This window comes from Syzygium oleosum, unplaced genomic scaffold (assembly GCF_021117445.2).
Source record: "Syzygium oleosum isolate NSW1041296 unplaced genomic scaffold, Sole_v2.1 Sole_v2.06, whole genome shotgun sequence".
NCBI classification, from domain to species: Eukaryota; Viridiplantae; Streptophyta; class Magnoliopsida; order Myrtales; family Myrtaceae; genus Syzygium; species Syzygium oleosum.
In genome coordinates, this window is record NW_026607490.1 from 5,801,023 (window position 1) to 5,826,865 (window position 25,843).

General features: G+C 41.4%; 4 protein-coding genes, 1 non-coding gene and 1 pseudogene across 6 annotated transcripts; 1 reads left to right on the plus strand and 5 right to left on the minus strand.

Moving 5' to 3' along the window:
* Positions 1-809: 809 nt before the first annotated feature.
* Positions 810-4,035, minus strand: LOC115667365 (uncharacterized). Its single transcript, XM_030588954.2, has 6 exons — positions 3,967-4,035; positions 2,903-3,559; positions 2,304-2,761; positions 1,456-1,649; positions 1,217-1,283; positions 810-1,151 (listed from the first exon to the last, which is right to left on the minus strand). The coding sequence occupies exons 2-6, from the start codon at positions 3,546-3,548 to the stop codon at positions 1,110-1,112; spliced, it is 1,407 nt and encodes a 468-aa protein (XP_030444814.2). The 5' UTR covers positions 3,549-3,559; positions 3,967-4,035; the 3' UTR covers positions 810-1,109.
* A 3,566-nt stretch (positions 4,036-7,601) lies between these two features.
* On the minus strand, positions 7,602-7,675 carry TRNAI-AAU (transfer RNA isoleucine (anticodon AAU)). Its single transcript has one exon. It is a non-coding gene; the product is annotated as a tRNA-Ile (tRNA).
* A 6-nt stretch (positions 7,676-7,681) lies between these two features.
* Positions 7,682-8,341, minus strand: LOC115680293 (uncharacterized). The gene has a single exon (XM_030604094.2). The coding sequence runs from the start codon at positions 8,305-8,307 to the stop codon at positions 7,726-7,728; it is 582 nt and encodes a 193-aa protein (XP_030459954.2). The 5' UTR covers positions 8,308-8,341; the 3' UTR covers positions 7,682-7,725.
* Positions 8,342-11,802: 3,461 nt separating this feature from the next.
* Positions 11,803-13,130, minus strand: LOC115680128 (galactinol synthase 2-like; annotated as a pseudogene).
* Positions 13,131-16,190: 3,060 nt separating this feature from the next.
* Positions 16,191-19,984, minus strand: LOC115680324 (chloroplast stem-loop binding protein of 41 kDa b, chloroplastic). Its single transcript, XM_030604132.2, has 10 exons — positions 19,741-19,984; positions 19,149-19,283; positions 18,944-19,030; positions 18,743-18,833; positions 18,534-18,588; positions 18,030-18,090; positions 17,642-17,863; positions 17,263-17,379; positions 17,075-17,164; positions 16,191-16,585 (listed from the first exon to the last, which is right to left on the minus strand). Exons 1-10 carry the CDS (start codon positions 19,846-19,848, stop codon positions 16,406-16,408), a joined length of 1,146 nt encoding a protein of 381 aa, XP_030459992.1. The 5' UTR covers positions 19,849-19,984; the 3' UTR covers positions 16,191-16,405.
* A 947-nt stretch (positions 19,985-20,931) lies between these two features.
* LOC115680323 (AP-3 complex subunit mu) lies at positions 20,932-24,696 on the plus strand. 2 transcript variants are annotated; one of them, XM_056312808.1, is made up of 8 exons: positions 20,932-21,122; positions 21,295-21,388; positions 21,581-21,685; positions 21,788-21,877; positions 23,011-23,258; positions 23,424-23,633; positions 23,933-24,140; positions 24,251-24,696. In XM_056312808.1, the coding sequence occupies exons 1-8, from the start codon at positions 21,088-21,090 to the stop codon at positions 24,494-24,496; spliced, it is 1,236 nt and encodes a 411-aa protein (XP_056168783.1). In that variant the 5' UTR covers positions 20,932-21,087; the 3' UTR covers positions 24,497-24,696. The 2 variants fall into 2 exon arrangements, with proteins under 2 accessions (XP_056168783.1, XP_030459991.1); XM_030604131.2 differs by having other exon boundaries at positions 20,934-21,122; positions 21,575-21,685.
* Positions 24,697-25,843: the final 1,147 nt, after the last annotated feature.

Consider the following 25,843-nt stretch of genomic DNA (forward strand, 5'->3'; position numbering starts at 1 on the left):
ATGGTCAGGCGAGGCCCGACCTCGCCGGATCTAGCGAGGTCGACGAGGCTTAGGACTAAATTGGCATGGTCAGGTGAAAAAAAAAAGGAAAAAAATAAAATTTCAAAAAAATATTAAAATATTATTTAATTTGTCCACGTCATCGCCACGTCGGCGCCGGTGACCGATCGCTGGCCAGCAGGCGTCCACGTCGGCAAATTCCGATCAAAATTGGCCGGAAGGACTAAATTGGCACAAAAACAAAAGATTTAGGACTGAATTGGCACCAATTTAAAAGGTTTAAGACTGAATTTGCACCAAAAAAAGGTTTAGGACTAAATTGGCACCAATGCAAAAGGTTTAGGACTAAATTGGCACCAAAAAAAGGTTTAGGACTAAATTAGCACTAATGCAAAAGGTTTAGGACTTTTATGGCACTTTTCCCGAGAAAGAGGACGTCGACTACAACGTTACTTACTGCCTGGGCGACTGTGGCTCGACGGCGATGCCGAGACAAGATCGGAGAGAGGGTAAGAGGATGGAGCCGATGGTCGCCAGGCACGGGCCGAAGCTCGATGGATCATGTTGCTCGGGATCGATTTGTCAGAATGATTTGTTCAGCAGTGCTTACCATCGAGTTTGGATTTGAGAAGGGGACTTTAGATGATGCTTGTCCCAATAGTCAGAATACTTCTGCTGTTATCGACTTTTGTTTGTTAGATGAGTTACAATGTCCTGATTTTTCTTATATAAATTCTCCAATTTTCGCTGATTTTTGTCTGCTTAGTTTCTCAGGAGGGCCCATGTCTAAATGATTGGCCTGATATACATTTACACTACATAAAAAGACACCTTTTTTCTCATAAATTTTTCCCATTGTTCCAAGCTCTTCAAGGCCACTCAAGAGTCACTACGCCTGCGTGCGTACATTCTATTGTACTATTGTGCACTTGACGTGCTTCGCTGCGCACAAACTAGCTTATGAAGAAGGTTTTCAACAGTCGAAATGGACAGACACACCGCTACGAATGTCGAAACGCCTAAGTTCGACACAAACTTCTGCACTGGCAAGCGACAGACGCGCCGGCAAGCCTCTCCAGCACTGGGAGAAACACCAATTATTTTGCACTTCAGTAGCGGGTCATGTTCCTCCATTTGTCCTTCAGGTCCACCTGGAACAGAAAAGCTCCATTCCGTGATGCGGTCAATCTATGATATGATAAGATTCAAGCATTACCTCGGTTCTCTCCTCAAAAATTTGGCGGTAGCAGTTTAGGATGAGCTTCCAATTTCCTTTGCCAAACCTAGATTGCAAAAACAAATATAACAATGAGATGCCGCAATGTTTACACCAACTTGGAACTCAAAGCACATGACACCACTTCAACACAGAAGCACCCAAAAGTCTATGGACAACAAATATCAACAATGAAACCCTCGTGCTGTTAATAGATACTGCAAAAATTAACATTGCACCTGTGGACACCATTCCTCAAAGTTTCTTCTTCCTCCAAACTCCATCTCTTTACTTTTCTCCGTCCAGAAACTTTCAAACTCCGAGTCAATGGCTTCCTCAATGGAGAAACAGCGCTTCTTCTTGGGCTGGGTAAGAGAAGCCTATCTGAGTGACCCGAAGGTCCTTCAGGTGAACCGTCTATTGAATCGTCCCACTGAAAAAACGAATCATCAACAAACATAATATGAGCTACTACTATCATATCGTCAAAACAAACACACTAAATTTCCCCAAAAGACCATAATTTAGAAGAGAGACGATAGGCATCAGTACACTTCTGCATCTGCAAGAGTTAATCAACATTAAGAGTGTTTAGTTTCTGTTTTTACAGCTTTACTTCATTGCTTTAATGAATCAAATAAATGATTAGACATACTTTTAGATTGACGTGGCTCCATGATGCCATTTTTATGCCAACCAACTGACAAATATTGTTCTAAAATAATCCACAGAGGATTAAACTTTCAGCAGATCAAAGCTATCACCACCTTCGTTCTTCATGCTTTACTAATTATCTTCAAGATCTGGAAGTGAAAATTTTCTTCTTCTCACAACTAGAAGCATCCGCCCAATCTTTTAGCTAATAACAAAATAAAGTATCAATGTATATATGCAGGGCATACCCCCGTTGCATATACGCTGGCAAAGTATTATTTATTTAGACAGACAAAGGCCGACACCAACACCGAGTTTCGATAACAAATTAAGTTGCATAACAGAGACATGGAGAGAAAAGCACACGGTCGCACATACACAATGATGAAAAAGTATGAAGAGGCGAAGCAAAATGCAACCATTAATTAGATACCTCATAGGTACGAGCAGAGCTATTCCTTTCAAACAAACTAGGTCTACACTGGTTATTCTGATGACTGGTTGACCGGTTAACATGATTTACTTCACCACCTGGGACAGGCCCAGCATTCTGGTCGGCGGAGGCATCGGATGCATCGACATCTTCTCTAATCTGTGCTTCTGCACATTCAAAATTCGTAGATGATCTGGCAGCGTTACGCACAAGGGAGTCGGCCAATCGGATTGCATCAGGAAGTGGGTCCGCGACCGCTGCTCTCAGCTCCAAAGAGCTAGATTTGAGCGCTTCTTGAACTCTATTAACATCAGGCGAAAGGAGTGTATCAAGTTCGCTACGTGATGCATCTCTTCCGGTTTCCCCATTATCAGCAATGATCTTAACTCCCCCTTTGGATCGCCTATGGCGGGCAAGCTGCTTAGTATTGATCAATCCCTCATCCCGCTTCGACGTTTCTAAGGAAAACAGTTACCCGATTCACCAACTTGTATCTAATGCTTCCATAACAATCAGCTAGAAGAGACAAGATTATCACAAAAGCACAAGCCAAAAGACACTTAGATGCATCAGAGCAACCTAAATGCAAAAGAACAAACCGGGAATTTTCTCATTCGCAAGAACCAATTCTCTGCACGTATTGGCCTCGGATATCCGCCTCGCCGCGACCTCAATGAAAGAAGGACCCATCCTCTCCCACGCCTCGCCCAAATAAGCCCTAACCGACCTAAACGCATCGCCTCTCGTGTTCATCGCCAACAGATTCTCGCGCTCGCCCCCATCGTGCATCGCCGCCTCGACGCGGAGCCTCCACCGGAGCAACTCCGGCGAGAGGAGCCCACTCTTGGTCGCCGACTCATCCATCCTCCGAACCCTCCCACGCCAGATCCTCTCCACGGCACGGAAATACTCGCCCCGCTCCTCTACCCGCCCGTGCAGGAACCTGACGGCGCACTCCACGGCGACGGAGCGGTACGCCTCCCGCATGGCGTCGGAGACGGGGAGGTCGCCGGCCATCCTGTCCACCTCTTCGATGACTTCAAGCGCATCGAGGGTCTTCTCGGAGACGGAGGCGGCGTCGATTTCGGACCGGATGGAGCGGAGGAGGATGGATTTCTTGAGACGGAGGTCGGAATCGGGGAGAGGGAGGAGGGAGAGGGCGAGCTTGACGGAGCTGTCGTCGAGGAGGGGCTGGCGGAGGAGGAAGTCGAGGATCCACCGAGAGATGTCCGGGTCGATCTCCATGGGAGAGAGGACTGAAGAAGAAACTGAGAGTCAGGAGCTCAAATTTAGACTTAAACAGAAGAAACCTAGATTTAATTGGAATTTTGTCGGGAGAAGATATGTGATCTTGTCATTTTTTTTTTGGACAAGATATGTGATCTTGAAATGCTTGAAAATTCAAATATGTGTTACGGTTCGACCGGGTGTTTGCACCTAGGGGTGAGAGGTTCCAGGATAGGAACCGCCAACCTTGGAACCAAGAACTGCTTACTAAGAGCCGATTCCACAAAATGGAAATTAGGAACCGCCCGTTGGTTCCTTGGATCCACCCGGACCATAGACATTGCGGTCCGGTTCCCGAGTAGGTCCATGGAACCGGCCTACTTGAACATACAAGGTAAGATAGATGAAGAAGGGAACCAAGGGGTTTACTAGTTACTTGCTCGGGTCTGTCCTAAGTTGCCAAGGGAACAAGCACCAGAAGTCTCAGCAGCTTCAAAAGTTTGCGAAGCCAAAAGAAAAGAGGGCTGCGGCATTGGCAAAAGTACAAAAGTCAAACTACCTGAGCAATTGGCAAAAGAGTTGCAAACCACAAATGCAACTCGACAGAAAATATATGCAGTCAGTCTCCTCATAGTACCTGCCGTGATTCGAGCTGCAACGGCCGAATGTCTTCCTCAAGATCTATCACATTGAAAAAAAATAAGAACGTTATGCTCAGGAGCTCACAGAATTCAGCAAAAGACAACTGACACGAGCATTGTGAGCACGGCAAACGAAAAATAGAACACGTTCGGTCGTAGCAGTGACCTGTTGCTCACGAAGAACCTCCCTAAAACTAGGGCTTTACGGCGAAATCTTCCGTGCTCCGACTTTGGTAATTACGAAGCCAAATGAAACCCAGGGACGCAATTCCGCTCCAGCGGCTACAATGCAACACCAGGTAAGTTTGAATTTCGAGAAAGTTTGTACAAATCGACCAAGAACCGGATTCCCACCCAATCAATCCAAGGACCCCCAGCCCAAGTTCCGGTCGAACCAAAACAGTAGGACTATCTGGATCAGAACCGGCGTGATCAATCGGACGGATTGGACACGGAACCGAAGGTGATCCGGGAAGACCGATCAGTTCATCGAAGTGCTCGGCGGGAGGGACGATTTCGAGAGGACTTACAGTTGCGACTCCGAGAGAGAGAGTAAAGAGAGGGTGGCAACGCCGCGAGACGGAAAAACCGCCGGTTGCCCTCGTCGGACCTCCGACCCGAATCCAGGCCCATGTGCTCCGGAAAGCCCAATTTGGACGCAAATATTTTGGGCCTACAATGAGAGCTCGCGGTACTGCTTTGTTTGCTGATAATTTTTAATCAAAATTATTTCTTATTTCATAGCCTCAAACTGTTATTTTTTTGATAAATGTAACACAAAAATTCACCGCGTGGTGGAACGAAATATGTTTCCTGGTCGGGTGCTATCCACTAATCGGACGATTGACAAGTCTGATGTCGCTGAAGATAATGAGAGAAGTAGGCTTTCATCTAATCGGAAGTTTTCCCCTGCTGGACCAATTGGTACCAGATAAGCCCCAGAGCAAGATCGGACCTAGAACTGCTTTTGTCGTAGATAGCGAAAAGGCCTAGCCAGGAATAAGATTTTTGGTCGAGGGCTTTGCCCGCCCTAGTTATGAAGTCAGGAGAAGAGAAACCCGGCCAGTCCCTGTCTTTCCTTATATGTATTACATTTTCACAATGGAAGAAGACAAGTCTTCCTCAAATGGATCAGACACCTATGTTTAACACACCCAAATCGATCTTGATGAACTTTAAGACTTTAGCTTACTATTATCTATAAGTAGACCGGTTCTTGAAACGTATCGCTCATAACGGTTATATTGTAGGTTCGAGCCCTACTAAGCCTACCACCCTCTTCTCTTCACCTAATACAGGGCAGTTGAAGTCCCCGCCACCGCTCAGATCTCAATCTAGTAACGTTACTTGGAACCGTCATTTTCTTGAAAAGATATTAGATCATTGCGGGACCCTTTCAAATGAGTAATGCTTACCATTCCATTATTCACACAAACCCTTTAATTTTTTCCCGCGCCGGTAAATTTCAGTAAGTGTTTTTGTAATTGTCAAAAAAAAAACTTTTGATTATGAAACAATGGGCGACTCTTTTTTTTTTTCTGAATAATTTGTTGATAACTTATCAATACTTCTATGTAATTACCAATTTTCTTTTTAAAGTTTGCAACGTGACAATTTTTGTACCGATTTACCTACTTTTATTACATACGCTATATAGTAAGGTCTCGAATTTATTAATTATTATATAAAATTATCAACCAATATCAGGCAGCAAGCAATTACCACTTACCACACCAGCCTTTAAGGTAAGAAGGTTGGCAATTATTTATCAACTGATTTGGTAATTTATAAAAAAAAATCATATAAACGTTAGTAACTAACTCAAGTAGGAGTTGACAACTCATGATCAGTTAATAATTAATAAGAGAAAAAGTCGATAAATCACTTAAGTTGAAGTTAACAATTCATATACGAGTCGGTCAATCTAAGGGCAAACGAAAGTTGGTGTAAAATAAGAAAAGTCGCAAGTAATCTAACAACAATTATTTGATGCTTACCAACTCATTTAAAAATGTATCAGTCGGAAAAGAAAATTCTGTTTTTTTTTGAAAAATGGAAAGGTATCCTTATTTGTTTATTATCTTTGGAAAAATGGGACAAATGATCTCTAAACTTTGGTCTAATGTGCAATGTGGTCTCTTAACTTTTAATTTGTTCAATGTGATCTATAAACTTTCAATTTGTTCAATGTAGTCTCTACATTTTTTGTACATGTTCAATTTAGCCATGGAACTGTATAAAAATGTTTAATATTGTCCCTAAACTTTGAATTACTTGAAGGACAATAATGAACATTTTTATATAATTTAGGGACTAAGTTGAACATGTATCAAAAGTCTAGGGATCAGTTGAACTAATTAAATGTTAATGGACCACAATATACATCGGGACAAAGTTCAGGGACTACGTTGAACAAATTAAAAATCTAGAGATCACATTATATATTAGATTAAAGTTCATAAACCATTTGTATCATTGGTCATTGCGTTTGGCAAGCCTATTTGGATGAGTTGCAATATCAAGTAAAGTGACTATTTGGTTTATGATTCTAGATGTGCTTCAAGAGCGGGCGGAAAAAAAAAAGCTACGTACTTACCAATAATCATTGTTGAAGTTCTTTCCCAGAGAAAATGAATAGAATGCTACCAACCGGAAGAGGTATCATACATCACCTTCTCAAAACGAAATAGAGACAATATATTCTGGTCAAGACGAGACAATCGAATAAGAAAAAAAGGCATTGTGGAGATATGTGAGTGTTCGATGAATAATATGGTCTGTCATTTCTTAAATAAATTTTCGAATAAGTGCATTGAATGTGTTAAAATTTATCATGAAAGTGCAATTGAGTCTTAAATATTTTAAAAAACGCAATTAAGTCCTAACTTGTTACGAAATGCAATCAAGTTTCGTGATAAGTTAAAAATTTGTCAAATTGGTTCAATTAAGTCATTCCGTTGATTACACTTTTTGAAAGTTTTAGAAATCAGTTGCACTTTCGTAACAAGTTTTAAGACTCGATTGCACTTTTTGAAAGTTTGAGGATTTGATTATACTTTCGTGTCAGATTTTAGGACCGATTGCATTACTGTGATAATTCGTGACAAATTTTAGGATTTCCAGTATATTTATCCCATAAATCTTTTTCCAAGCAGATAGCACAAATATTTCAATCGTCTCTTATAAGGCACTGCTAAAAGCATGATGATAGGCGACGGCTGAACCCGACCCACCGGATAAACTCTTATCCAAGGGGGGCTAAAGTGCCTGTGGAATTTGGCCTAACTCAATAATAATAACTCCTGTGGATCTAGAAAACCACTAGCGACGGGACCGAGCAAGAGTGATTAGCGCCGTAACTGGCGGCGGCCGGCCGGCAGTTATGTAACGTGCAAAAAAGGAAAGAAAACAGGAAAGATGATTGATTGTATGGCCCATGCAGGTCTCGAACCTGCGACCTTCGCGTTATTAGCACGACGCTCTAACCAACTGAGCTAATAGGCCTCCAGCTGAAATTTTATAACGCTCTTGCAATCTTAATTGAAAACATCCTGCTAAACCAGACCTAATCGAATTTGCTGCGCCACATACGAAGCGACGCTCGCGAACATCTCCAGCGCGATGAGCATGTCCCTCGTGATCTCCCCGAGTGCCGGCGCGAACTCCACCCCGTTGAGGCAGTCGTAGGCCGGCGAGTAGCCCGGGCCTTCCTTGATCACCTCCTCGTACTCCTTCGCCTCCGAGAGCTCGTGCGCGCGCCTCAGGTCGGCCTCCACCTTCCCGTACAGCGACGCGCAGTTCGCGTACCCCTTTCGGAGCCGGGGGTCGCCGGTCATGTTGTCGCGGAGCCGGGCGAAGGTCTCGCGGTTTCGCCCGGCTTGCTTCTGGGTGAGCTCGATGGAGACGAGCGAGAGGAGAGGGAGGTCGGCCGAGGCGGTCCGGGGGTCGCTGTTCAGGAGGGAAGCGCAGAGCTCGTCGTTCTGGGTTTGCGAGCAGACGGTGGAGATCGTCTGTTGAGAGACTCCATTGCAGTCGGAAACGAAGGAGGAGAAGACGAAGAAGACGAAGAAGACGAAGAAGAAAGGGAGAGATGCGAAGGAAAGAGCAGTCAAAGTTGGTGTCCGTGAAGAGGACATTATCTCATGCTGGGTGGTTTGATTTCAATCGTATTTTGTGTGTGCGTGGTGTGTGTATATATTATATATAGAAATATATATGATATGGGTCTTGATTTTGTACGATTTTTTATGGATTGTGTTGCGTGGTATCGATTCTGGAAATAAATTATATGAAATTATTTATTTCGTTTGTATGACAAAAAATAAATAATTTAAAAGATATTTTTTAAAAAATAATTGTTATTAGTTAATAAAAAAAATTCGTTATCGATAATAATTTATATTTAAATATTTTTATGAATAATGAAAATACTTTTCGTTTATTCAAATTTATGAGCCAGGCAGGCGGCCCGGGAGGGACGCGCAGAGTTTGTGGTTCTGGGTTTGCGAGCAGACAGGTGGACATCATCTGTTGAGAGACTCCATTGCAGTGGCAGAAGAAGACGAAGAAGACGAAGAAGAAAGGGAGAGATGCGAAGGAAAGAGCAGTCAAAGTTGGTGTCTGCGAAGAGGACATTATTGTCCATTGCTAAGTAGTTTTTTTATTCGTACTTTGTGCGCGTGTCAATATATATACATTTATATATATATATGGGTGATTTTTTTTTTATTCATTGCGTGTCTATATATATAAATATATATAATATATATGAGATATGGGTCTTGATTTTATATGATTTTTTTATTGATTGTGTTGTGTGGCATGAATCTCGTGCCGGTGCTACGTCTCTTTCTTGAAATAAATTATACGGAATCATTGGATAATAAAATATCTAGTAAGGTCATGAAATGATTGTCCAAAAAGTCATAAATTTATTGTCAGACGTTCAATTTAGTTCTAAATTTTTTAATTGTACCAATTTAGTCCCAAACCTTTTATCGATTTATCAATGTAGTCCTTTCGGTTAATTTTTACCTGAAATCGCTGAAATGGATATCAACCGTCCACTGGCCTCTGGGCATGGGCTGCCCTCGCCCATCCCTTGATGTGGCCTTTTGGTTAAATTTTCATAAGCAATTTCTTTTAGGAAGGAAGAAGTAATTTTTTTTTCATAAAAACACTGTTTGGACAGCTATGGATAAAATGGGTTATCTTGAAAACGAAAATCTATATAACTTATTATGTTGAAAGTAGAAATTTTCGTTTTTATAATCGACGACAAAGATAATGTTAGCTATAACTTTAAATCGATAAAGGAAAATTTCGGCACCAAAAGATAGCAAATCTCGTATATTGAGGAGCATTCGTCTTCTTTATTCATAATATACTTGCAACCTAAGATTAAGGTTCAGTTTGTTTCTTGAAAAATATTTTCCTAAAAATGATAGCTTGTATCGCTTGAAATAATTAATCAATTAAAAATGTCTCGTGTATAAACATTTTTTGGCCACTAAAAATGTTTTTGGTTCGTACGACTTCGTAAGTGATACAAACGATTATTTTTAGAAAAATATTTTTCAAATAATTCATTTTCAGAGAAACAAACGCATCCTAATATGTAGTAGCGACCAGCTACGTGATCTCCTCATTTCATGTGATAAACGCTATTAGCTTTTTCGAGATTTTTTAATTTTATTTTGATAATTAGAATATGTTTATGTCCGATAAACAGTAATGCTATTGTTTTGAATTATGTGTAGCTATTAGGTTTTTTCTATTACTTTAATAAAACAAAACGAAGTACGAGTAACAGTTAGATATGACAAACGCTCATTAACGAAAATGATGTTGAATAAGCACTTATCACTAGGCATTGCCAAACGGATAAACACCACTTTCAATTAAGAAACGTTTAAATAAACTTGAAACGTTCTGACCAAAAATAAAGAATAAAAAAAATAAACTTGAAACGGGTTAAATGATTTTATTGTCTATAAATGAAAAAAAAAAGCACAAACGTAACCAGACGATCTCTTGATTTCTCACTTAATTCTCATGTTTTGGACATGATTACTGTGATATTAATTACTCTAGCAAGTGCCTGATCAGGCAGTTTTGATCAAAACCATTTTACGGTAGGTTACTAGAAATGAGAATTACAATGTATGCAAATAATATGGAAGTGAAGAAATAATACTCTATAACTATACGGCGCCGTTTGTTTTACAATAAAACGAGTAAATTGAAAAACATTTTTCTAAATATGATCACTTGTATCGCTTTCAAGAATGAACAAACGGAAAATTTGCATCATCCACGACAATGTATTGAGCATAATCGTCTTCAATCTGCTGGTACATGGAAACGCAAAAATTCGCAACCTTTTTCTCTCCGATGGATCTGAAATCCCGTTGCGAATTCGAGCATAATCGTCGCTGATAGCTTCGGCCTCGTTCGTGGTCAATTCGATCGAGATGAGTGAAAGCGAGGGAAACCTGCCGAATTAGCGCAATGGAAGGCAAATGAAATATATAGGATCTTGGGAAATTGCATTGCAATCCAAGGTAGGTATAGAGGAGAAGATGAAGAATGATGATAAAGAGAACACTTGCAGGAGGTGGAAAAAGAAGATAAAAGCCATTTTTGTTGTTAACTGGGTTGTAGTAAGTGGATATTAGACCTATTAAATGGGTGAATCGGGTCGAGTCGGATTTGAATCGAGTCATCAATGGTCCGACCCAACCCATCCGTTTAACAGGTATACTATTTTGATACCTCTGGTGGATATATAAATCCAGTACTTACATTGAGATGTGCCTTAGCAAAAGCTTAGACAAATCGTTACGTCTTTTTTTCTCTACCTAAAAAAGGGTTTGGACGGGATCGGGACCTATCTCATCAGCCTGCTGCAAGTTGAGACTTTACAACTTGTGTGTTTCTTCCTAGCGAGTGAAATTTGGATTGGTAATAGTTTCTAGGAAGTAAAGGAGCATGTAAAGTATTGCTAAGCCGAGGAAATGGCATGGGAAAAATGCTGGATATCCAGATATGTCTTTGCGAAATTACTCTCTTCTCACCAAAGAAGAAACTTTAAAGAAGGAAAGATTGGATTTATTATGACCAAACTCGGTAAGTTAGCAAAATGTGGGCTTGACATGGGAAATCAGATTGGTTAATTCAAGAAACAACCCACATTGGACCTTTTCCATCATTCAAAAATTTTGGTTGAACTTAGGATCGAATATAAACAGTTCATTGTTTTGTAAATCACTTGTAAAAAGTGTGCCCTTTTCATTTTCACCACATATACGCATGAAAGATTCTAGGGTTTGCGCTAATTTAATTCTCACTATATGATGCTACAACATATCTGTATAAATTTTATTTATCATCGTCGTCATCATCATCATCTAGTGATGCTTTTCACAATCCAAACATAGCTCAACATTTAGTGGGAACATAACCAAACTACTCAAAGCAAAGAACTAAGGTACTGTCATTCCCCATGCTCCTTTACCCTTCCCAAACAAAGGCCTTGCTAGTCAAATTAGGAAATTAATTAAACAGCATAAGCATAATTAACCATCGTTTACTCGAGTTACGATCTTAATAAGCACCCGCGACGAGGTTAATCAGGTGGCGGATGGAGCGGAGAAATAATCGTGGACCCTAGCCTCCGACATCGCCGCTAGGAAGGGCTGCAAGTCCACGGGCGGGGTGCAATCTCGCCCCGCGAAGTTCTTGTAGTCCAGCTACTCGTTGTCGAAAATGTCCCACCATTTCTTGACCAATGCCTTGATGTCGTCCTTGTCCATGTTGGCCTCCTTGCCCATGAACCGCCACGGCTTGGACCTGGCAGCGCAGTAGTGAGCCACCTTGACCTCGTCGAGGTCGAAGTTCTCAAGGTGGCGCCATAGCATGGCAATGACAAGGTTGTAGACCGGCGGGATCGGTTTGTACGCCTCCTTGAAGTACATGTTCAAGAAGTCCTACGATGAATTTCGCGACACCAGAATCAAACATCTAGCAATCTAAGTCACATCAAAGTCCAATTTCGAAACGATTAACGCCATAGCATTGCTCGAATCGAATCGAATTGAAATTCATCAAACCTGCTCGGCAAAAGGGGTGGGAGGGGTGATCCTGACGGTGCGGAGCAGGTTGCGGTAAGTGTTGAGATCCGGCTCGACCACGAACATGCCCGCCCGATCTGGTTCTGAGGCGTGTGGCTCCATGACTTCTCGCAGAAGTAGTCCATCACGGCGTAGAAGTTGCCATCCGGGAGGTCGAAGAGATGGTCTATGTTGTCGAACACTTGGATGTCCCCGTCGAGGTATATCATCTTGCTATACTCCACGAACTGCCAAATTTCGATCAAAATTGAACAAAAAAAAAAAACATGCCCAAATCAGCAACTCAAATGATGACTAATTTGTTAGGCAAAAGACTGAGTGAATCATAGTAATCATACGATGAATTCGAAATAAACATGTTCAAATTTACCAAACTACCCCCATCGATAGCCACGGACCCTATTCAAATACCTTATAAGCGTAGACCCAAATATGTCCAAGTGACGAAACAAAAAAGTAAATACGTGTAGCGCTTGCAGAGCGCTTACCTCCCAGATACGAAGCTTAGAGTAGCTGATGACGTAATAGGCCATGGCGAACTCGGTGCGGTGGTTCTCCGGCGGGTGCACCGGCTCGATCTCCCTCACTGCGCACCCTTGCTCCGCCAGCATGCGGTGGTGCTCGGCCGGCACGTTGGGCAGCACCGCCACCACGAGCGGGCCCTTGCTCCCCGCCTTCCGCAGCCCCTTGGCCAGCCCTATCACCCCCTTCACGTAGTCGCCGTCCCCCGCCAGGAACGTCACGTACGCCTGGCTCCGCGCGCTGGCGGGCGGCTCCGCGTCCCCGTCGGGCTTGGCGGCGGCAGCCCTAGTGATGTCCGTCGCCATTAAAAGTGGGTTGTAATATGACGGCGCGAAGAGAAGTTTGGTTTGTTTTTCGAAGATGAGCTCGAGAGTATTGGTTTGGCTTGAGGGGCTAAAGAAGGTGGGAGTGGTGGGGTTTATAATAGAAACTTTGGGCTAATTTATTTAAGGTAAGGAAAATTATATTTAGAATAAATTCTTATAAAATGAATTTATTTTCGGAAAATCTTATGAGGTGGAGTGAATCTAGGACCGCCCGATGTTAATGCACGCCCCCACGTGGACATAGTCAATTTGATCCCATGCGTTAAAAACGCCGTCGTTTCTTTTGCCGTTTTTCGGTTGACCTGGTGGAAGTCGGTTCGTTTTGGGCTCTCCCTAGTCTCTCTATTCATATCATATCCACCACGTGTTCGAATAAAAACCTTACACTAAGCGTTATCCATTAAATTCATTAAGTTTCCTTAAGAAACGATAACGTACGTTGTGTCGTTGATTAGACATTACAAGATCACCGGGCAACGAGGGATTATAGTCGTAGGAAGATTTAATGTAAGAGTTATAATGTCAAATTTATGGAAATTAAGCTCAATTAAACTTTCTAGAAGCATGAGTTTTCAACCTTACGGGAGTTAAATTGGGCATCACTATTACCCCCACCACCTTATAAGGCCCCACTGACTGACCTGTCCTGTCTCGACTCGAAAATATCCTTGCCGAAGGCGATCACCTAGAAATTCAAGGCAATGTGGCTTGAACTCAATAGTCTCTTGCACCACACTTTCTTCTCCTTGGCGAGGGCATATACCGTATAATTTTTTTTTTATGGTCTCGCTCCTTTCTAATTCTATATATGTATATGTGTGTGCAGTGTTCATGTGAATCGAATCCCGAATCTAATACTCTCCAGCCCCATTCTCCAATCCCTTTATCAGTAGGGCCGCATGCCTGTTGGCCATATAATGTATATGAGCACTACATGTCGGACCACTCGATCGTAACTATCCAATCATTCACTCGTGCAGGGTCACGATACGTTACCGACATGTAGATATTTCAGGGTGCTGTCTAACACCCAGATGAGCTTCGAGATCCGCTGTCGTTGTGCGTACTCTTCGCATGATACAGAATCGTCTCCTTCTTCCCAGTTCCGAATATGAAAATCACGACAGCTTAGAGAATCGTTAAGGCAAGCCAACCCAGCCGACCGAAATCATCCCGCGACGAGTCCACGTAACTTTCTCTGCATTCTTTCTTTTTTTTCTTTCCTTCCCTTTCTTTTGGTGACTTGACTGAACGAAAAGTCTGCTGCAACGCATGCAACGGAAACGGTCGACACTTGGCCGCAGGATCTAGCGGTGCCGGCTCGTCCGATTCTCGCTCTGGTAGGCTCCTATGCATCGTTCCAGCTTCTTCTGGCCTCCCCATGGAAAGGTGGCGGCGATTCAGTCGAGTTTTGTGGATAAGGACGTGTGGTGGGACCGAAGTTGCATCAGGAGCAGGAAGGAGGAAAACGAAAAGGACAACAGTTAAAAGGATAATAAACCAACCTTAGACTTTAAGCATGACCATATGACGTGATTTGGGTTTGGCAGTTGGGTCCTGGAGGAAGACTCCCCATCAACTGAAAAAACCGTATCTTTTCCTAAGGATGAAATACTTGTACTTTTCTCAGGAAAGCCGACCTGATAAAGGGGATATTGTTTGAAAGTTTCCAAGCTTTGGACCAAAATTAGTTGAGTGATTACCGCTGTTTAGAATTTTTGACTAATCCCCTTCTCTTTGGCCCACGCCAATCACCTAGACTCTCGAAAAGTAGGTAATGTCCTGTTCTCTTTAAGGGTTTTCTTGATAAGTAATTATATCGCTTGCACCGACAGTGTGAAGGAAATGTCGTACAAGCGGCTCCATACACCGTTGATTCGAGAGAATGGATGGCTATATCCTCAAATCAAGGGCGGATGATGCCTCTTTCGAAAAATATTAGTTACACCGACGATCGGTGTGTGTACTATTTTTCCTTTTTCGGTCAAGATATTGTTCCTTTTTCTGTTAGGTGGACATTTCTGGATGATTTTTGAAGAGTCAAAGATTCTTAGGATTTCAGGGGATGTTTTTCCTTCGGTTTTGGGACCACTAAATTTAGTTCGTTTATATCAGCTGAGACACCATGATTACTTACCAGCTTTATCTCAATTAGGATTTGAAAATGTTGCATTCTCTCCCGTAAATTTGGGAGCAGATCAAGGGGCCTTTCGGTTGAATTCTCTCCCCCAAATTTCTTTGGTGACATATCAACACCCCAATCCCAAAAATGGACCAACAAGCAGTTGAAAAGCCTTGAAAAGCAAAGTGGTGAGGCTGATAGGCCTATAATTGTGCATTTTGTGAGGTTTGCTTAGGCACTCTTAAACTATTCATTTTTGGCCTAATGGATTCAATGAGTTCAGGTCTAAACTTTGTGCATCTGTTGCTTCCTGTCTGATGCCATATCTGATATGCCTGTGTTTAAAGGGCTGACGGTATTGAACAGCGATTTGAGATTTGAAGAAAATTTTCAAGAAGCACGAAAAACCGGGGAGAAAAGTTAAGTATGATTAAGATGTGATATGCTCAACTTGTGTTGACACGGACAGCAAAGTTTGGTAAGGAGATCGGAAAGGCTCAAGAAAAGGTCTAGTCTCGAAGAGTTCCTACTTAGCAACAGCACGGCGAATTATAAGATAAAACGCAGATTACAAATTCATGTGCATGACTAAGACATGCTGACATGAATTTGCAATCCAGTGCTTTGAGCTGAGCCACTGTAAGGACTGATACTTCATTGGTCATGACTTGACTTGTGTTATGCATTTGGGTTCAGATCACAGCCTTCCCATTGTTTGGCACTCGTGTTTTCCTCTCTGTAATACCTATTAATAGACCTCCACAACTAGTGTATGCACATCTGGGTTTAGAGTTTACTCAATCCTGAAAAACTTCTATGTTGCTCTTTTTCTTCTTCAGCTGGTAATATGCTGAATGTTAAACTGGGTCCAAGTAACGAACCTTCTGGTTGCAAAACTCAGCAGCAGAGTCTCACTCTAACAAAGAGCATTTCTGAATATATTTTTTCTAGTTTGATTTAATGCTACAAAATGCAACAATTACATCTCTCCAATGACTTTGCCCAAAGGAAAACTTTTCAATTTCGCATAAGATCATGACGTCATGGAGGCCTTGTGAAAGGAGAAAGAATATAGCATGAGCAGAAAGAAAGAGAAATCTGTAAGAACACGACAGAAAGAGTTTGAATCTGTCTAGCTCTGAAGAACAAGACTCTTTCCGAGGATCATGTCGTCGGTGGTGAAATCGGCCTCTTTTCTGAAAGTCCCTCGGCCAAAGTCTAGGTTGTAGGAGTCCGCAAGGCCTTCGACCAGGTCAAATTCCGGTTTCCACCCAAGCACACTCTTCGCTTTGTTGACTGACGCAAAGTAATGCTGCATGCATTGTGAAATGTGAGCCACATATTTATGCCCATAGTGTTGTATCTTGAAGGGTTTCTAGGGGAATGTACTATCTATTGCAACCCAAAAAGATTGAATTAACAGGAATTTTTAAGTCTATAACATCTGGAGAGGGGGAAAAACCGCCCTCCTTGGAAGTGATTTTCGAGTTTTCAGTCTTCCTGCGGATGTGATGTATGAATGACCAAATGCATCTAGAACTGTCCAGGTGATTCTTTGAAGAGTTTTAGCTTCAGAACATGCATGAAAAGGGGTTGTTCATAGGAGATTGATTATGCGGGATGACAGATCTGTGGCAGTGAATGCACTTCAGGTGGAGTGCTATTTTTTGTAAACAAGATATTTCGTTCCATTTTGAAGTTGGTCATAAATCACTATGTATAGATACTCAAGGAACGTATCAATTCCATTTTCTGCATCAAGAAAAATAAAAAAAAGCACATGATTTTCTCTCATGTATACCTGGTCACGGAATGGGAATGCCTTCTTTTTACCAAAATCGAACTCCCTGGGATTGTAGTGGATGATTTCAGGCTCCGGAAAACCAGCAGCCTACAAAAATGTTACAGAAGGTTAATATGTATGGGTAATTCGAGCCCAACACTAGCTAATTCCTAATCCTTTAGGCTTTGAGCGGTAGCCAGAAGTACCTTGGCGCATGCTTTTGCTAGCCCGTTGAATGTCACATACTTCTCTCCCGAAATGTTAAACACTTGCTTGCTGGCTTTCTCATTACCAAGAACCTGAACAAATGCTGTTGCCAGATCCTGTTTTTCCAACCCAAAAACATCATTCCTCCATTCGTAAACACAAGTAAAGTCTATACAGTATTGAAAATGGGAGAATCAACTAGTGCACATTCTCTTTTTCGTTTCATAGAAGCAAGATGTTCTCATTATCTTTTCTAAATCTACTTCAGCTCTAGCTAGCTCAAAGAATTAGAAGATAATGAGGATCATACAGAGGGATAGTTGTTCAGCCTCAAATTTATTGGAGACTGACAAAAGAGAAAAGTAGCAACTAACCGACCTTAACGTGGCCAAGCTGAGTTATTTGTATTCCAGAGTTGGGAATCGGAATGGGACGACCTGCTTTCAGACGGTGGAAGAACCACTCTTCTACGGGGTTGTAGTTCAAGGGCCCATAGATATACACCGGTCTCAGTGAAGTCCAGTTGACACCGCTTGAGGCCAACAAGTTCTCGGTTTCAAGTTTTCCCTTGTGCCTACTCTTCGGGTCAACCGCATCTGTCTACCATTGTGCAAAAAGAAATTTGATGAGGATTGTATAGATAATATAAAGAGATAAGCCGAGAACAAAAGGAGAAAAGAAATGAAGTCCTAGAATTTCTGTCAGAACTCTATTATTTACGCATGCCATGAGAGTATTTGAAGCAATAGTATCTTAAGAAACATACCTCACAGTGAGGCATATAATCAGACTTGAGATAGACACCAGCCGAAGAGCAGTAGATGTACCTGAAGATAAGTAAAACCTTCATATGTCATTAAATTCTGCTTCTTTCAGAAAGATTATTTGCCAATTTTTCAGAGCATGCGATCATTTATAAGGGTCTGATTGTATGACATAAAGGGCAGGTGGAAAGGTAGGTGAATAGCATTTCTGTCCTATGATTTGAGCCCAGCAACATATAGAGCCATATGCTGAATTTCATGAGCATCGAGATCACAAAATTTTCACAGTTTTGTACGATGATGCTGTGCCTATAATTGGATTTCCAACAAACAGTAACCTCAGTCTAAGAGCAAGAGAATCGCTCAAATGAATTTCATAAGTTCCAGGAACTATGGAGTAACTTGATAGAGATGAACAAAATCCGATTGCACCAGAGAGAGAGAGAGAGAGAGAGAGAGAGAGAGAGAGAGAGAGAGAGAGAGAGAGAGAGAGAGAGAGATGGTACTGTTCTAGATTTGGCAGGGCATCCAATATTGGCGCGACTTCATCCGCCTCTCGTCCTGTAAATGCGAAAGAAGTCTTATACATCATTTGGAGGAGATGGTGATTTATTTATGCAACCTAAAAGCCAAGGATCATGAGCATCCTAGCTGGATTAAACCATGTGAATATCAAATGCATTGAGAGAGAACTGAACAAGAAATCACTCCATACCGTTAATGTCATAAACAACGTCAAAGCCTTCTGCAGCAAGACTAGATTTAACAAAATCAAAATCCTTTCTGTCTCCTTTCAAATGCAGGATCTGACAGAAAAAGTTGACATCAGATATAAGAAGCTCAGCACAAATCATTCTAAGGCAGAATTTTGTCGAATAAATTATCCGCAACACATGGCTACGCCCAATGCAGTTACCTTGGACGAAAAATCAGCGTAGTCCTTGTCCGACTCACCAGGCAATTGTTGAGTGATGGGTGCTTTTCCTCTGGTAAACAAAGTAACCTACCAAAATAGCAAGATAAGCAATAAAGGCACTGAAAGGTGTTTGAAAAGAGCAAGGTTTCAAGGAAGATTGACATGAGAAACAATGAGGAAAGGATGGCATACAACTTGCCAATACCTGATGACCTTCCTTGACAAGTAGTCTTGACATAAACACACCAATAAAACGGGTGCCTCCCATTATAAGGATCTTCTTATTGCTCGATGCAGTGACCCGCAGTGCTCCTTTAGGCTGCCACACCTTCCTCTTATACTATAACAACATAAAATCAGCTTTAGTTTGAGCTGAATGAAACAGTATTTTCCTTTTCTCCATCTCAGAATTCTTCAAAATAATGATCAAATGAAAGAACGTCGTTGAATTGTATAACAGGAGTTTCAAGGCCAAATTTGAGCCCTTAGTATCAACTTCGATTGGGCATATAAAGCTGTATGACTGTTCTTGCGGAGTCACTTTGCATAGGAAATGATCATGAATTCTGGGAAAGGATACAATCATAACAGCTCAATCATACTCTAATTGATGGAGAGACAATGAAATGACATGCTCGTCTTTTCCTTTTTTAACAAAATGTGTGTTAGTTTATTCATCACAGAACACAATCCAAAACCAAGATGATCAATGTTAATTTGAGCAAACACCCAGTAAAGAAAAATGCCAACGTTTCAAGATTTCCTGATTGAACTACTGTGAGAGAGAGAGAGAGGACCTGAATGCAAGCATGGAGTCGGGTGCCATTGAAGTCAGAGAAAGAAGAAGGGAGGAGAGAGAGGGAAGGTGTCTGGTGTTGAGGCTGCACTGCCACCAACTTTGCCATGGCTCACTCGCTCACTATGCCCCCTCCCTCCGCTTCTTCTTGCAGCAAGTTTATTATGAGACTTAGAAAACTTCCGGTTGAGGGAATTTTTCTGTGTATGTATGTGTGTGTCCATGCTTTGGTCTTGCAATGGTTTTCTCTCATTTCTGTCCAGTTGGGATAAGACAATGACCCACCCCAGCTTCGGTTATATCCACACACAACCCAGCCTCACATTCTTCTCCTCCTCCTCCTTCAGTTTTTCTTATTTTTGTATTTAACTATTTGTTTTGTTTTGTGCCCTTGAAAGCCTGCTGTGGCCACTAATCACAGCGATACTCTGCATTCATCCAAGCCACTCCGAATTCTCACATCTTGACGAAACCATGAAAACCACAGCACTTGTGCCCTTTTCTAACCCTCTTTTTCATTCTCAAGGTTCTGTACCGTGCAAGTATGATTTCAGTAAGTGACCAAAAAAAAATGTATGATTTCAGTAAACCCCCAAACAATGTACCATCTCCAATAGAGAGATGTACAGAGGAGGCATAGCATACCAAAAGGTCTCATTGTTCTTCATTCTACAACAAGATGATCAGCTTAAATGGACCACACCTCCATTGAAGACCTAAAATCCTTTCACATGACATAATGTCAATACACAAATGGGTGTTCCAAATACAATCTTAAAATCGTGACAAATGATAAATTTACCTTTATCGTCCTCATATGATACACCGTGATCCTAAAATTTTGAAAACAGATAGATTTATTGAGTATATATAAGTTATGTATTGACCGCCTATTGAGCTTTCATACTTGATTTTTAAGATTAGTCATAAGAACCTATTTGTCAGCTATAATTGATGTGGACTTAGCTTGAGCCTAGAGTTTGATTTGTTATTTATCACCTGTAAAATAACATACAATCTGCTTATCAATTAGAAAAGCGAAAAAAAATAAAAAATGATAATAAAAAGAATCAAATGTTTGGAGATTCATCTATAAGAAAATGTACTTATATTGTAGTAATAAATGGAAAAATGTAGCTTTGCAGCAAAAAAAAAAAAAACACAATGAACAAAAGGTTTAAATATGAACACTGTTTTAGAGATTCAAAGACTCGATTTTTAATGACGATTTTATCTCGCGTTTGCTGCTAGGCTAGGCTTTTCTTCGATTACCAAAGGTCTGAGCTTTTTTCGACATCGCTACTTGTTCGTTCTTCCCGATCGCGCCCGACAGAGGTACAGCGACGAGATGTTGCAGTGCATCTTTCTCCTGTCCGATTCCGGGTATGGAACATCATTCGATCCTGCACCGATACGTTTCTTGCGATGCAAAGTTCTTGCTTTCTTCTTCTTCTTCTTCCTCTGTTTTTTATGCTGGATTCTTGAAACCGAGATGAAATCGGTGAATCTTCGAGCGGAATGTAATTGTGGGTATCTGAACATGGATTTGTCACAGGGAGGTGATGCTGGAGAAACAGCTCACTGGGCATCGTGTGGATCGGTCCATATGCGCTTGGTATTGGGATCACGCCATTTCTCAAGGAGACCAGGTTCATGTTCTTCGCATATTTATCTCACAAGCTCATTTTCGTTCTTGTATCTGTAGCGGTACAGATGCACTAGGCTTTTCTTTTTCTTCTGAGCAAATTACTTGGATTCCATTTCTCGGGTGTTCTTTTCTCTGATGGGTTTAACCCTTCTTTTCCTGTGATTGGTTGATTGTTGCCCCCATACAGCTACAGCCCGTGATCGCTTCTCCAACGCATTACCTTTTCCAAATTGTTCGCGAGGGCATCACGTTTTTAGCTTGTAGCCAAGTCGAGATGCCGCCTTTGATGGGCATTGAGGTACGATACGTTTTAGGCCGGTATCGATGAGCCGCGGGATAGAGTGATATTGGGCGTCGAACAAGACGGGGACTTTTTTGAGTTTTAATTGCTTGATTTTAGTTTCTATGCAGAGTAGCTGATGTCCTCGCGGATTACCTTGGAGGGCTAAATGAGGATGTGATAAAGGATAATTTTGTTATTGTTTACGAGGTAACGTGTCTTGCTGATCGTGTGCTGTTTCTCCCCTCAAATTTTATGACTCGCTGTTTTGGCGATTCGAGTTTATCAGCACGTTGTGGCGAGAGGCTTATATTCAAAATATACATTAGTGTATGATTTCGTTCTAGAATCATGGAGGATAAGATATGCAAGGGCTGGTTGATGTTTTCCCGAGGGCATTTAGTTCTCCCGTCTCATGAATGGAGAAATGTAGATATTGAGTAAAGTTTGACATTGTTGATAAACTGACTTGCTGTAAATGGTGCCTTCATTTTATCTGTGACAAAATGACTTTAAGACTCAGTATTAACTAGGATGGAACATGGGGCCTTACATTGAATTACTTCAGTATATTACAGCCACTTGTAGCCAGATTTTGTGCATTATTGAAGCTATAGTTATCATATCTACTGAAGCTCATTGCCTGAACTTCTATCTGGTCGCATGTCTTTATCATTCTTATGAAACATTGGTGAGCACAGTGAATGACTGTGAAAATGGAAAGCACGAGTGACTGCTTTGCCATGTTGCGAGAGAGAACTGTAGCCTAGCATTGTTTTGTTCTTTTTTTGGATTAAATGGTAGGCTGCTTTCAGCTCACTAATCTACTTAACCTGAAAACTCCAGTTTATTCATCAGCTCACTAGCATTGTTTTTTTGGATCCGAATAATGCCCTGTTTGTGGCTCCTGAGGTAGTCTTCTTCATAGCATATGTGTACACAATATCTTGAAACTGTTCTCTAAATGCTGTCCAGATACCTAGTTTGATATGCAAAGTGGCCAATTTAACTTCTTGTAGGATGATTACGGTTCCTTCTTGAAATGTTTCGTTAAATTCTATTATGTCCCATGTAATCACTGAAATGTCAATTCAGATGTATGTGTTGTAATCTCTCTCCCTCTTTCGTCTTTGATGAAACTCATTATGGGACTCAGCTGATACTGTGCAGCCTATGTTCGCTTGCATTGTGTAATTATGAACTACCTCCCCTATTGTAATTTTAAGCTTGTGACATCATTTTTCTTTATTTTCTAACGCTTCCCCTTTAGCAAGTCATCCACTCATTTTGCCTTGTCATGTTCATTGAGTGAGAAGTAAAAAGTTCTATGGTGGAATGTGCAGCTTTTGGACGAGATGATAGATAATGGTTTCCCACTCACTACAGAACCCAACATTCTCAGAGAAATGATAGCTGCACCTAATATTGTTAGCAAAATGTTGAGTGTTGTGACTGGCAATAGTTCGAATGTGAATGAGACACTTCCTGCTGCAACAGCATTGTGTGTTCCATGGAGAACAACAGACCCAAAGTATGCTAACAATGAAGTTTATGTTGATCTCGTGGAAGAAATGGATGCTGTCATTAATAGGTATTTAGCTGAAAACCTCGATGAGCTTTGTTAAAGGTTCCTATCTTTTTGCTTAAAGCTGACTTTACCACTTTCCCTCTCTTTCCATTTTCCTCTTTTTAATGACTTACATCTAGCTGTTTCACTGAGTTGACACTAATGAATACTCTCTTATGCATTTCCTAGGGATGGTACACTTGTTAAATGCGAGATTTATGGTGAAGTTCAAGTAAACTCTCATCTCTCTGGTCTTCCTGATTTGACTCTTTCATTTGCAAATCCCTCTATTCTGGATGATGTGAGATTTCATCCATGTGTACGGTATCGACCATGGGAATCTCATCAGATTCTTTCGTTCGTCCCTCCTGATGGACAATTTCGGCTCATGAGTTACAGGTGTGAAAATATGTTGTCCATTTCCGGAAGTATTGTGAATGGTCAAAACATCATGAGTTTTGTTTAATTTAAGTGGCGTCCTAGCTTGAATGTGAATGGCCTTTGCTTGATTTGAGTGGTGTCCTAGCTTGTAGGTGAATTCTTTCTAATTTTCAACTGCCACATTGAATATGTATCCTTTTAGATAGATTGACTTCAGAAACAACCCCGTGCCTTAGGTGAAAAATTAGAAACATCTTGAGCTCTGTCCTTTGTTTATCAATTCGTCTGTTTTAAGTTCGTTGCTTTTTGCTGTACAGAGTTAAAAAATTGAAGAGCATCCCTTTGTACTTAAAGCCACAGCTGACTTCAGACGCTGGGACCTGCCGATTAAGCCTGTTAGTTGGAATGCGGAACGATCCAGGAAAGACAGTTGACTCAATCGTCGTGCAATTTCAATTGCCTCCTTGCATTTCAACTGCTGATTTGAGCTCAAATTGTGGAACAGTTAACATTCTTTCAAATAAGGTACTTGCTAGCGTAATTTAATAATACTCAGTCATTTGATTGTTCGTGGTGCTTGTCTTGCGCTCTTTTCATTGAAGACTGTATTCCTTTTGATTCATCCATTTCTGCAGACATGCTCTTGGTCAATTGGACGGATTCCAAAAGATAAATCCCCTTCATTGTCGGGAACATTAGTCCTTGAGTCGGGACTGCAACGTCTTCATGTCTTCCCTACATTCCAACTGGGTTTCAGGATAATGGGCATTGCTCTGTCTGGCTTGCAAATAGATAAGCTAGATCTAAAGAACTTACCTCATCGTCCTTACAAAGGTTTCAGAGCTCTCACTCGAGCAGGGCACTACGAAGTGAGGGCGTGATGTGCTTCAATTTACGGTGAGGTTCTAACTTGGAGGCTGTCTTACTCAGAGAAACTGGGGATCATGTGGAGGAACATTATTTTGTTCTTTATAAATGATTCTGGCACAGTTTCACTTGAAGCATCCTCTGTGATGCTATTGCTGATTAATGATGTAATTCTTGACTGCAGAGTGCTTCAGGTTCAGGAGAGTTTTTTTTATCTTCTTTTTGCCCTTTCAGTATGTAATTTTACATGATCGTGAAATTGAATTACACAGTTAATCAAAATAGCCGATTCGCCTCTAAATGTGGTTTCCTTGTTTGTAACCCTTATGTAAAACCATGCACATAAATTAGAAAGAGCAAAACCGAGCATCAAAGAGCAACTTTCGGACAAAACTTTGGCGATACTACTGCAAATTGATGCAGGCTTGAATTGTGACTGCGAATGCAAATTTGTTTTCAGTAAAGAAGAAAACAGAGCCTCAAGCCAGTTAAAAAAACTAGGACTTCACATTTCATCTAAGTTAATTAACCGGCCACCTTGTTTACTCTGGACGAACACATGACCTGGCGAAGATCATTCTCTTATTCCAGAAAGACATTTTCTGGTGTCTGTAGCCTCAACTCGTACCACTTATTATCCTCACTCCAGCGACTGAGAGATACCTCCGACCCTATTCCGGACAAACCACTCAATCTTGGGGCATAACGGCTAGTTCGTTATTGTCGGCATAAGATTTTATGTTCACCTGAAACAAAAGCAGATTCTTTCGACTACTTATTTTGGAACTAGAAACCAGTGCTCAGGGAGGCACACAATGCAGAAACACGCGATGCCATTGTCCAAACGCGCGAGAAATCGAGTGGAATGAGTTCCTTCTTTCTTATGAGGATTTCGCTATTGCCCAATGCAGAAACACGCGATGCTCCTTTCTTCTATCCAGTCGTATTGCGAGAACTGAAACTACTTCAGATTCGTCAAGTCGTCCTACATTGTCATTTTCCAAGATTCTGAGAGAAACAACTTGACAAAGGAATGATGCCCATTCCTTTTCAAGATCACAAGCTTCCCCCAAAAAAGTAAACAACCAGCCTCAGACAATGTGAACGTCAGCAGAAGCTCATGGCATTCCTCTTCCCCACTTGCCATGCCTCATCCCATGTGCTCAACATCAACTACTTCACAAATGCAGCAACATCAGGCATCTCCACAGCAGACCCAGTAAGTAACTCGTCGAGAATTCACATCTTAAAAGCGATGATGACGACGAGAGAGAGAGAGAGAGAGAGAGAGAAGACCCGCATGAGAGTGCGGAATCGAGCTTAAAAATTTCAACTTTTTTCCGGGTTCTCGTGGTTCTCCG

Excerpts from the sequence above, each read along its gene's own strand:
- LOC115680293 (XM_030604094.2), bottom strand. The coding sequence starts at position 8,307 with ATGTCCTCTTCACGGACACCAACTTTGACTGCTCTTTCCTTCGCATCT.
- LOC115680324 (XM_030604132.2), bottom strand. The coding sequence starts at position 19,848 with ATGGCAAAGTTGGTGGCAGTGCAGCCTCAACACCAGACACCTTCCCTC. Across the intron at positions 17,864-18,029 it reads ATTATATGCCTCACTGTGAG|ACAGATGCGGTTGACCCGAA; the intron begins GTATGTTTCTTA and ends GCACAATGGTAG. Across the intron at positions 17,165-17,262 it reads TAGCAAAAGCATGCGCCAAG|GCTGCTGGTTTTCCGGAGCC; the intron begins GTACTTCTGGCT and ends ACATTTTTGTAG.
- LOC115667365 (XM_030588954.2), bottom strand. The coding sequence starts at position 3,548 with ATGGAGATCGACCCGGACATCTCTCGGTGGATCCTCGACTTCCTCCTC. Across the intron at positions 2,762-2,902 it reads TGCGAATGAGAAAATTCCCG|AAACGTCGAAGCGGGATGAG; the intron begins GTTTGTTCTTTT and ends TGTTTTCCTTAG. Across the intron at positions 1,284-1,455 it reads TTGAGGAATGGTGTCCACAG|GTTTGGCAAAGGAAATTGGA; the intron begins GTGCAATGTTAA and ends TTTGCAATCTAG.
- LOC115680323 (XM_030604131.2), top strand. The coding sequence starts at position 21,088 with ATGTTGCAGTGCATCTTTCTCCTGTCCGATTCCGG. Across the intron at positions 21,389-21,574 it reads CCATTTCTCAAGGAGACCAG|CTACAGCCCGTGATCGCTTC; the intron begins GTTCATGTTCTT and ends GCCCCCATACAG. Across the intron at positions 21,878-23,010 it reads ATTTTGTTATTGTTTACGAG|CTTTTGGACGAGATGATAGA; the intron begins GTAACGTGTCTT and ends TGGAATGTGCAG.